This window comes from Panthera uncia (assembly GCF_023721935.1).
Source record: "Panthera uncia isolate 11264 chromosome B2 unlocalized genomic scaffold, Puncia_PCG_1.0 HiC_scaffold_25, whole genome shotgun sequence".
In the NCBI taxonomy this organism is placed as follows: Eukaryota; Metazoa; Chordata; class Mammalia; order Carnivora; family Felidae; genus Panthera; species Panthera uncia.
In genome coordinates, this window is record NW_026057581.1 from 5,059,672 (window position 1) to 5,071,272 (window position 11,601).

Below are 11,601 nucleotides of genomic sequence, written 5' to 3' on the forward strand. Positions count from 1 at the left end.
CAAATGATGTTGCCTTGAACAGATGCTTGGGGCTTGTATAAGCCTTCAAAGAATAAAAGTAAAATGCTATGTTCACAGCAAGGTGAGAACCTGAGGAACCGGGATGGTCTCTCCCCTATCTGGCCAGCGCCCCTTGTTGACGATCTGGTTCGCCCTGCGTTTCCTGCTGGACTGTGCACAAGGAACATCGTGCCCCCAGAGCGCTAACCGCTTCGTTTATTCTTCCATGTCGCCGGGGGAACCTGAGCTTGTTCGGCCTCAGGACAGAGACTCTGAGGGAGTGACAGGTGCACCTCAGATTCCGCTCGTTCACATATTTTATTTATCCAGGGAAGGGAGACAGAAAAGAGAGACAGAACTGGAAGGTGGCACAGATTCTGAGAGAAGACCGCGGTCGCGCGTCTTGCCGCAGCGTGAAACATCTTACTTGAGAGAGAAAACCCTTTTAGAAGTTAATACCGACTCACCTTGAGGATGGCTTACTTTTGTCTTTATAAAAACACGACAGCACTGTGTAAACTGCTGGGGTTGGATACTGACAGGTAAGTAGGTGCTGACTCAGAGTTTTCTGGGAGTGCAGATCTGAAACGGTCCCACTGAGGAGAGAGCCACGGGGACGTCGCAGACATGTCCTTGGAGAGACACGAGGACACACAGGAAAAGGGGAATCTCTGACACCGCAGTCCGGGATCTCTGTCACACAGATGGGGAAACTGAGGCAGGGAGGTTAAATCCCCCAAGGTCACACAGCTAGTCAGTCGTAGCATCTCGTTCCCTGGCCCGTGGACACTGCATAGATACCCCTAATGTTAATTTCTTCCCCAAGATTCTAAAGTTGGCAACTTTAGCTTTCCAAGTGCGGAGACAAAAAAAAGAAAGAAAAAAACTGGAGAAAACAAACAAGCAAAAGATTTGTGGAGAACTCCGGTACGTTCGCATCTGATCTCAGTAACCTCATGTTAAGATGTCGTTAAAGGACTAACGTTTGGGTGACAATCACTAACGCGGGAGACGACAGAGTCACGATAACTGGGGGAGCTCCCAAGGGTGCCCGGGGGACACACGGAAGCACCCTCTCGGCAGCTTGGTGCAAGCAGACAGGTCGCCTCACCCCCACCTGAACCACCTGAACCACCTGCACGGAGCACAGGGGAGCTCAGCGCCCGGGCCGCCCGTGGCCGAGCCCCGGCGGGGGGCCAGTGAAGCCCAAGCCCCATCATCTCAAAGCCCGCCCCCGCCCCCTGTGAACACCAAGTGACCAGAGAGGGGAGCCTGGGGTGGGGCGCATTTCAGGTTGCCGCTACAGGCTGCACATTTTGAACCCTGGACAAAGTGACCGGAATCTTGGTTTCCCCCGGGCCCGGAGCTTTTGTGACGGGCTGGGCGTGGGCCTTGACGTCTGCAATTCGCTCTTTAAACTTCTGCTGAAGGAACTTTTCTTCTTGGGAGTAGCTCTTGGCGAACACCGACATCAGCAGGCACCCTGCCATGGACGTGCCCCCGAGGCAGAAGAGAACGGCCCCCGCCAGCTTGCACACGTCAAGAGCGCTGTTAAACTGGACAGCATGGGTGTCGACCACCACAAAATCGGCTTCGCCAAAGGCTTCGATCTTGGGGGGCACGAGAAAGCCCGCCGCCAGGACAGTCAGTCCAAGGATCACGAAGACCGTGCTGGAGATGAGTCCGACCTGGAGAAAGACACAGCCAAGCAGGACAGGGTGAGCTCGGTGCTTGGGCTCTCCTGAGCCCTCCCAGGGCAGGCCTCGTTGTTGGGGGGAAGTTAATATTCCATTCCCACTCACCCCAAATTTTAGGAGAAGCCTACATAACTTCCCAGTTATAAAAGAAGGTGAAGAGGGACCTTTCTGATTTTAATACCGACTGGAATCTGCAGCACTGCCCTGATTTTCCCTCTGAGCTGTTCGTACGATGCTTTGCAGCTGACAAGGCCACCTTTGGCTTACGTGGTCTTCTTCGGCCTTTGTTTTTTTTTGGAAATGTCTGGGTTAAAAAAATTCTTTTTAAGGTCTTATTTTTGAGAGAGAGACACACACACAGCGTGCGAGCAGGGGAGGGGCAGAGAGAGAGGGAGACATAGAATCTGAAGCAGCCTCCAGGCTCTGTCTGAGCTGTCAGCACAGAGCCTGATGGGGGGCTTGAACCCATGAACCGGGAGATCATGACCTGAGCCGAAGTTGGGCACTTAACCGACTGAGCCGCCCAGGCGCCCCTCTCCTTTGGTCTTTGAAGAAGACTAAAGCAGGCCTGACATCCAGGAACTAACCTAACTCTATCCACTAGACCTTGATGCCGTGGGAAGCTGGCCGGGAGCTCCCAGCGATGCCACATTGTTCTCCTTTGACAGGATTTGTGTCACAGAACATCAACATCAGACAGGCTCCCTCTGTACCCATGACGAAGTGACACAAAACAAGTCTGTGTCATCATTTTGTCTAAGCGCAGACAAAAACAAGGTCATTGTGCAAACCACAAAATATCAAATGCCTTCCCTTCCCCCCATTCATATAAATGACGGCTGCTTCATTACCAAGTACAGCTTTAGTTCCACCCTGGTCTGCCCTCCCTATAGATAATACTTATTAATTATTTATTATCCAACCATAGAATCAGCCCTGACAATCCAGAGGGAACTCTGGCTCCTGTAGACCCCCTGCCCCCAAATCGCCCACCCAAGGCCCACATCCTAGAATACATCCTTCCTCATCCTCTTACTGAAATACCCTAGGAGACCCTCTGGTATCACCTCTCTCACTGTGATGAGTGATAAACTCAACTCGTCCAACATATAGGTATCTTTCTGGTGATTTGGAGGGAGGTCACTGGCGATCATATAACTATTCACCCATTTCCCAAGTTAGTGGTTAGTGGGAAGGAACCATGATTGCTAGTTTACAGGTCAGGAAATGTAGCCTTGAGGAGGGTAGGTCACTGCTAGCAAGTGGATGGAGGGATGGATGGATGGATGGAGTGGGGGAGGGATGGAGGGAGGGAGGGATGACAGCTAGCAAGTTGCGGAGTCAGGGCTAGAAGCCACAGATGTGAGCTCCAGGCCAGTGTCCTTTCTCCTCTCACATGTAGTTATTTGGGCTCCCCTTGCACATGTTGAGAAGCTCTAGGAGTAGCAGTTGGAAGATGAGACTGCGTCAGCTCAAGTTGGAATAGAATGGAACACACTGAGGAGGGAGAGTATTGTTTGCTGTTTGGTGGCTTGGAGGTTGGGAATGAACAGATCCAGGCTTGGGTTCCAGCACTGCCAACCAGGACTTGAGTCATATGAGGAAACTTACTTAAACACTCTCACCGTTAATCTCCCCATCTACAAAATGATAAATGATAATCATACCTACTGCCTCGTGGAGTTCTAGCGAGGACTAAGTGAGGCCATGCTCAAAGGCACTTAGCCCAGCGCCTGGCTAAGCAGTAAGTAGCTATTATGGTATCTACTTGGAAATGCATTCTTGTGAAATGTTGGCCACAGAGCTACAACAATCTCTGGGCACTTGGACCCCAGAACAGCTAATATAGTTACTTATTTTTTAAACACATTTTTCATTTTCTCCTATTCCTAGCCAAATGCATAACACCATTTAATCTAGAGCTTTGAATTTAAACTATATTCATTTAACTTATTTATTAAGTTTCAGGGTGATACCTCAGTAATTCTTTATTACTTTGGATAATAGAAGGAAAACATATTCACAAATCTGTCGGAGAGCTAGCTAGTATTATTGGGTGTCTGTGAAGACCTAGGCACAGTGTTTGATGTTTTTCACTTGATCATCGCCAGCATCTTACAAAAAGTAGGTATTTTTTTCCCACCTCACCTATAAGACCCTGGGGTTTGTAGGGTCGAAGAAGTGGAGGTCAAAGTCCTATAGCTAGCAGGTGGTGCGACTGGGCTCGAACCCAGGTCCCCTGCTCCACTTCTATTCTCCCCACCATAGTTCACCAGTTACTATTTGTACATTATCTGCTATTATTATTATTTTTAAAATTACAACAGAGTTTTAGTCACCATATAGGGACAGATTTCCATGATTGTAAAGAAACTGGAAAAGAGTCAATATAATGTCTTTTGAAAAAAAAAAAAAAAACAAAACCCAGAAACTATTCTACGTAAGATTTAAGCACTATAGGAAAAGTTGGGTTGTAAAATATAATATTTTGGATGGCTTTCTACATTTTTCTAAAAATGGAGGCAAATTCACCTCCAAAGACTAACCATTATTTATAACCTGAAAAATGAGTCACACTGGAAAATTCTGAATGCATAAACTAACTTAAATATCCATGGTGACATGCTTCATATGTTACTAAATCACCTTCCTCCTTGAGAACTGGCACTAATTCTCAAACACTCAGGACTCTGCAGGAACGTATCCATCTTGGGTTCTGGGGTTCTGAAGAGCACCTAAGGTCAGTGCTCAGGTCTTCTATTTCTGTCTTGATCACCGCATCTCGCGTTCCCGCCTTGAACTCTATAAATATTCCTAACTGACTGGCTGGAACCTCCAGGCTGCTGACTGCAGAGCCAGGTGACTGATTCTCAGAGCAGCGCTGCTCCCCAACTGAGCAGTGCTTTATCGATTAAAATCCAGTCCTGGAAGCTCACTCAGAAGCTACAAGGCGAGCCACGCTTTGCAGATGGCAGAGCTCTGATCACTTGCAGAACTGGAAAGTGGCTGGCCTCCCTGAGCCTTCTCCCTTTTCCCTGTTGAGTCAGAGTGTCAGAGAGGGGCCTGCCCTCCATGGAGGGGGGCACGATGGTGGCCAACAGCCAACTCCTAGGATCTGGGAGATGCCGTCCACACAAGTCTAAAGGGGACCTTCAAGACATGTGGCCAGAGAGGACCCTCAACGTTGTGAAAACACGCCAGGAAGAGCGAGGGATGGTAGGACTGGAGGGGCAGCCATGGCATCTGAAGAACGCTATGTCTTAACTGAGAGTCTGACAGCGTGACAGGGGATGATGGGATGCATCGGAAGGAAGAAAGATTTGGGGAGTGATGCCGTACAGAGCCGTAAAAATGGTCCCGGGACACAGTTCCAAGTTGAGGTGGTCCTCGGTCTACAGGGAAGGGGGCTCTATTAAATAGAGTTTTAAAAATGCAGCGCAGAGGTTCTTAGGGGCCTGGCTTTATGCAGAGAACTGGAACACCATGGGGTGAGGGGACCCTGGGACCTGGCAGGGCAGCCTGGTGCACATGGTGGTTAGCTCAGCCCAGTGCCAAGAGAGAAGGGCCTCTCTCAGCTGTGACAGACCTCACAGATGGCCACAAGGACAGGGACTCCTGGCTGTGGGGAGGTGGGGGGGATGTGTGAAAATCCAGTGTCTGCGGCTGGAAAGGGGGAACGGACAGGGAGGAGGACCTGGATTCCAAAGATCCTGCTGCTGGAGGCCACCAGCCAGAGCCTGCTGGAGCTCTGACCAACGTCCCCGTCACTGTCTCTGTGCAAGCCAATGAGGTCGGAGCACACCTCTGTTTACTCCTCAAAGCAGGCTGGCAGCCAGAGCAGCGGGCGCAGATGTTCGGGCAGAGAGGACGTGGTAATGACCACTGGAAGCCAGAGCTAGCAGGGCAGGAGGAATAGGGAGGAGCCGGACAGAGCTGAATGTGGAAAGAGCCAGCTGGCCTCCAGGTAGCGCTCAGGGGAGGTACAACAAGACAGAAGTCAACCCCGAGGGATGTCCTGGCCTGACCTGCTTGTGGGGACCCTGGGCTTTACAGAACAGCAACCCCCGCCTGGCTGTGGTCCAGGTCCTTCCTCACACTTTACCTGGCCACCCACGTGATCTTCTGCCCTATGGAGGCTCTGTCCCTCCAGCCCGTGAACAGTCACTTGTTTCCATCTTCCAAAGCGATTCCGGATCCTTGAGTCTCCCTCTAGCTACTGCTTGAACTCATCCAACCCTTGATATCCGAGCTCAGTCCCACAACTCCACTGAAACTGGTTTCTCCGAAGTCACTAATGACCTCCTCATTGTCAAAGCCGATTCGGGTTTTCTTTTCTTACTTCATTTAAATATTCTGTGGTCATTGATGTTAAGCACTGGGGTCTTCTTAAAACCTTCACCTATTTTCCCTGACACAACTGTCTCCTGTTTCTACATCTTTAATGACTCACTCTCAAACTGTTTTGCCAGATGTTTTTAAATTATTGGCGTTCCCCAGGGGTCCCCCTTGACCCACATCTCTTGTTCAAGATGATCTCTCTAGGGTCGAGTCTCTGGCTGTAGTTTCAACTCCTACTGATACACTGATGCCTTCCAATCGTCAGCTCTAGTCTGGATTCCCTTCCTGGGTGCTAGCCCTGTATTCCTGACAGCCAATAGGAGGACTGACACAAAAATGTCCCAACGGCTCCTCAGACCCAAAATATTCAAGCTGTCAGCACAGAGCCTGACACAGGGCTCGAACCCAGGAACCATGAGATCGTGACCTGAGCTGAAGTTGGATGCTTAACTGACTGAGCCACCTAGGCGCCCTGAGCTTCTCTCATTTCTAGTGTAAAACCAACTCCATAATATCTAGCAAAGCTTTGAAGAAAAAATCTAAGACAGAAGTTTAAACTCTGACTTAGCTCAGGGGGGAAACCGGAGTGATTGGGACAGATGGGAGGAGGGTCTTGAGAGAAAAGAGAGGGGCCAGAGTCACCCTCATGGCCAGTGAGGCTGTGGAGGTGGCAGTCTTACTTTGTACCTGCACACTGAGTGGAGCACACTTTGAGAGGTTTCTGACATGGGCTGAGGAGAAGGTAAGGAGGGGAATGGCCCTGAGGTAAGCAACGCATGATCGGGGGTGAGTGGACAGCTCCCATTCCTTTATACCTGCCTTACTGAGGTGCTTGGCTGCACAAGCAGGTGGCAGCAGCCTTAGTCAAGGTCAAGTGCAAGGGTAAGAAAGAAAAGTGCCACCACAGCCTGATGGATTTCTGGGCAGCACAGTGAGTGGTAGGGAGTAGGTGGGACCAGGTCACAGGGGCTTTTGCAGACGGCAGGTGTTGCAGGCACTGGGATAAATTGGTTGTGGCTGAGGCAACCATGTGGTGATCCAGAAAGCCTAGGTTTATGAACTTGCCCCCTTGCTGTACTCAAGCTGGAAGGTTCTGGAGAAATTTCTATTTTTTAATTTTTTATTTAGAGATTTCGATTTCAAAGCCTTTCCAAGTCGTCTGTGATCGGGCCCTAGTTATACATTCCCCCGTTCACCTCTCGACCCCTCTCCTCCAACTTCTGAATGTTTGCCCCGGGCGTACTGAGCTGTCTGCGGTTTCCTGATCGTGCCATCATCTCTCACACACAGCTTTTGGAATAGATTTCTTCCTAGCAGGATGCCCAGTTCCCACTTGTTCACGGGTGATCTCTCTGGGGAGCCATTCTCCAGGCTGCATTGGATCCTCCCTGCCCCCCAAGTCCCTGTGCTCCGGGTAAGTACCGTGACTGCTTTTAGGGCCATGTTTATCACGTTGTATCGTAACTGTCTGTGGACATGTCTACCTTATTTGTCTGTGGGCTCCTTCAGGTCAAGGCGGTATCTAACTCACAAGTGAAGAGTAGGGTCTTATTCACAAATGAATCCCAGAGCCTACCACGTAACCTTATACATAGTGGACATATAAACATTCGTGGAAAAGGAAAGAAGGAAGGATGGAAGGAAGGGAAGAAGGAAGGAAGGAACAACCTAAGGAAGGAAGGAAGGAAGGAAGGATGGAAGGAAGGAAGGAAAAGGAAGGAAGGAAAAAAGGAAGGAATAAACTAAAGGAAGGAAGGAAGGAAGTGGAAGGAAGGAAAAGGAAGGAAGGAAGGGAGGGAGAGAGGGGAAGGAAGGAAAAGGAAGGAAGGGGAAGGAAGGGAGGGAGGGAGGAGGGAGGATAGCATCGTGAGACACAGGTTGTGTAGATCCACGTGACAGGGCAAATATTCTAACTCGGGCCCATGTGACTCAATCTCCATGCTCATTAACCCCTCCATGCTGCTGCCTACTAAGGAGCTGGCTTAGCGGCAGAGTCCTGCTGAGGCACCGCGGACTTAGCCCCTGGCAGGAGACCAACAAGACGTTAGCCCCACGTCATTGGGAACGCGGAAATGGGAAGCCCATAACTTGAACCACCTACAGATGCAGTTTGAAATGAAAGAAAAATACCATAAAAAAGAATCATAATGGAAACGTGCACAATCAGTGCTTTTCTCTGTATTGATACAAAGCACTTCATAAACCCGCTGGAATGCATTCACTCGTATTCCCCGGGAGGAAACAGAAGACCAGTTCGTTTATTCCCTTGGTAGAGGTGAGTCTCTAAGACCATGAATTCCATGATTTCTTAGGTGATTCAGGTTGACTACAAGCTTCTGAATGCCCAGTCTGGTGTTTTGTGATTAGGATCTGGGTCTAGGATTTGGATTATGCTGAAATATCATCTGGCACAAGTCCAGGAGGCCATGGACTTTTGCCTGTTTTTAGACTCTGAAGTAGGTCCAGCACAACAGGGAACAAATACTTGTGAATCTTGTTTGTGTAAACTAGAAGGGAGAAAGTCCTGAAATTCGAGTTCTGGGGTTGATAACTTACTGGAGGTTCTTTATTTTAAATCCATACCTATATCTTGTCTGACAGATTTACAGCTTCTCCAATCACACCGCGAGTGCTTTGGAACCATGAGAACACTTTCAATATCCTGTATGACAGTGGCATTTTACGCTCTTGGCACAACAGATCTGTCAGGCAAATATTTGTTTTTTTGACACATAGGAAAGCAACCACCCACTTAACTGGGTAAATACAAGATGTGCCAAGCTTGGCTATGTATTTCGTCTGTCCCCGCCAGTAAGGATTCATCAGAGATGACATTTCTACAGGGCAAGGATGCGGGCTCAACCAATTTGAATACAGACTACATGACAGTAGTGAGATGTTAAATTAATGCAGGTCTTGGGTAATCCGTATTAACAACTATGTTACCCAGTACTTTATTTATTAACTAGATTTCAAATTTTATTTCCAGTTCAGGACCCAGTGTGCCATATGACATCTGATAATAGTAGTTAATACACGAATGCTTGAGTGCACACTAGACATTGTGCTGAGCTCTTTGTAAGTATTATCTTAATTACCTCTCACAACTTTACCCAGTAGCATCACCATGAGGGCCCAATAAGGTCAGATAACTTGCCCAAAGGTACAGCCAATTAAATGGAAGAGTGGAGGTTTGAACCCATGTAATCTGGGGACAGAGTCTGTGCTCATAACCAGTATGTGACACTGCCTCTTATTAAACTGTATTGCCAATACATTGTTAAGTGTCGGACAATATCAAGGTAAAACACTCTGGGATCTTCTGGGAGAGAGTTGAAGATGATCGGGATCCCCGAGCTGGAGGGGACCAGAAGCCCCGCCCTTACAGCTGCGTCTTCTCAGCATCACTTCCTAAATCCTTTCCCTTTTCTTGATTTCTAAGTGTTCAGACATCCCAATGCCCTCTTCTCCTCCATGTCCATATTCTCTTCCTGGGTCATCTTGTCTAGTCTGGTGCCTCTTATATGTTCTGTATGTCAGGGATTCCCAATCCGTGAGCTGCGTTTCAAGTGCCACCAGAGAGCCCCACTCACGTGTCTGATGTGATCCCCACAGGCAGCTCTGATGTATCATGGCCATGGTCAAACTCTTGGTTCCCCACCGTCCCCACTGCTCTCCCTGTGTTCCTCATCCCGGAAAATTGTAACACCGTTCTCTAAATGGCTCAGGTTGCGTGCTTTGGAGTCATGCTTGACTCTTTCTACTTTGGTCTACTTCACTGCACGTCCTGATGGCTTGCTCTTCAAACTTCGTGCTAATTCGGACTACTTCTCCCCATCTCTACTACCACCATCCAAACCATCATCATCTCTTGACTGGATTCTTTCATAGTGTCCCATATACCATTGTCCTCCTATAACCTATTTTCCATACTGTAGTTAGAATGATCCAGTTAAAATATTAGTCAGATCATGTCACTCCTCCACTTAAAATGCTCAGGTGGGCTTCCCATCTCTCTCAAGGTAAAAGCCAAGGTTTTCATTATCATCCACAAGGCTCTAAATCATCTGTGTCCTGTTATTTTTCTGGATCCTTTTCCCCCCTCTCAATCCACTCCAGCCAGACTGCACCTCTTTGTTACTTTTCAAACACCAAATCTGTTCCCATTTCAGAGCTTTGGACTTGCTATTTTCCTGGCCCAGAAGGGCCTTCAGCCAGGTAATAGCTCTGTTCCCTGCACTCATGCTGTTATTTGCTAAGTGCCGTCTCCTCCAAAGGGCTGTCTAGGATCAGCACAGTAAGTTCCAGGCCTCTGTCACTCCCTGCCCTCTTGTCCCAGTTTATTTCTCTCCATAGCAGCTGTCACTACCTGACATTCTCTCATGTGGTTTATTTGTTTATGGTCCGTTCCCCACAATGGGTTGCAAAGGGCTTTCCTTTCTGTTCACCGCTTTAACCTCTAGCACTTTGCAACTTCTTGGCATGGAGCAGGAGCTCACTGATGACACGATGAGTGACCGAATGCACTGTCTGGTGGGGCGCCTTCATTCAAAGAAGCTGGAGCTCACAGCCTCATGAGCACGGGTCTGGCAGAGGCAGGGCTGGCATACTGACCACTGTATTATGTCTCAGCATTAACTCTCTCGCAGCACCCAAGGATTCCTTTTTCATAATTGCTGTAATTTGTTAAATGATAATTACCAAGCCTATGCGGGGGGGTGGGGGGGGCTGGAAGTGTATAATGTTTTGCCTATGGACGTCCTCACGGTTGATGAATTTAGCGGCACATGAATAACAGTAGCAAAAATAGTTAACAATGATGACAGTGATACCTATTTATGTTTAACCTCTTTCCTTACCTTCCAGAATACTGAGCTCCACCTGTTAGGTGATCTCTGGATCTGGAAATCATCCTCATACTCCCAGATCGAGGTGGTACAGTCCTCATAAAACTGGTGCAGGTAGGACCGGACTCCGTAGCGCTGGTGCCCGCCCTCAGGGGCAGCCTGTGCTTGCTTGGTCCCACAGATGTTGCTGCAAGAACTCATCCTTCCCAGCTGGAATGACAACATCCACAGCCATCAGCCCTATGAGCTCTGGCTTCAGGATTAAAAGGCATATTAAAGGTGCGAACCAGGCTGAGTAACGTTAGTCTACTTGAAAGTCTATTTGAGCTTTTCTTAAAAGCTGCTCTGCTTTTCTACTTAATGCAAAATTACCCCCAAACACTCAATGACTAGAAACTGGTTCTCCATAAATGAAATGAGACATAATAGCACAGCTCACTTAAATTATGCAGAAACTTAAGCATGAAGCACACGAACGAAGGCAAGAAGCTGAGATTTTTCACTGTGTTGACAAGAAATCTTTAATCCCGTAGAATCCAGTCGTCTTTACACTCACATGTTAAAGAATTAGGCAGGTACTCTCCCTTGCTACAGATGGAATTTATCTTGGGTTGTCCTCTCGGATGCTTAACCATGTTCCCTTGTGGAAAATACATAGTTTACTCTTAGCAGTTTGCAGTTTTGCTTTTAGATCTCATGGATCGTGTTCTAACATCTTA

General features: G+C 48.3%; 1 protein-coding gene across 1 annotated transcript; it reads right to left on the reverse strand.

The window, feature by feature from the left end:
* Positions 1–398: 398 nt before the first annotated feature.
* Positions 399–11,107, reverse strand: NRSN1 (neurensin 1). The gene is made up of 2 exons (XM_049654966.1): positions 10,895–11,107; positions 399–1,688 (listed from the first exon to the last, which is right to left on the reverse strand). Exons 1-2 carry the CDS (start codon positions 11,105–11,107, stop codon positions 1,290–1,292), a joined length of 612 nt encoding a protein of 203 aa, XP_049510923.1. The 3' UTR covers positions 399–1,289.
* Between the last annotated feature and the right edge of the window lie 494 nt (positions 11,108–11,601).

What these genes read in the sequence shown, in the direction of transcription:
- NRSN1 (XM_049654966.1), bottom strand. Translation starts at nt 11,107, where the DNA reads ATGTTGTCATTCCAGCTGGGAAGGATGAGTTCTTGCAGCAACATCTGT. An exon ending in GGAGCTCAGTATTCTGGAAG is followed by an intron (nt 1,689 to 10,894) that starts GTAAGGAAAGAG and finishes GTCTTTCTCCAG; the next exon opens with GTCGGACTCATCTCCAGCAC.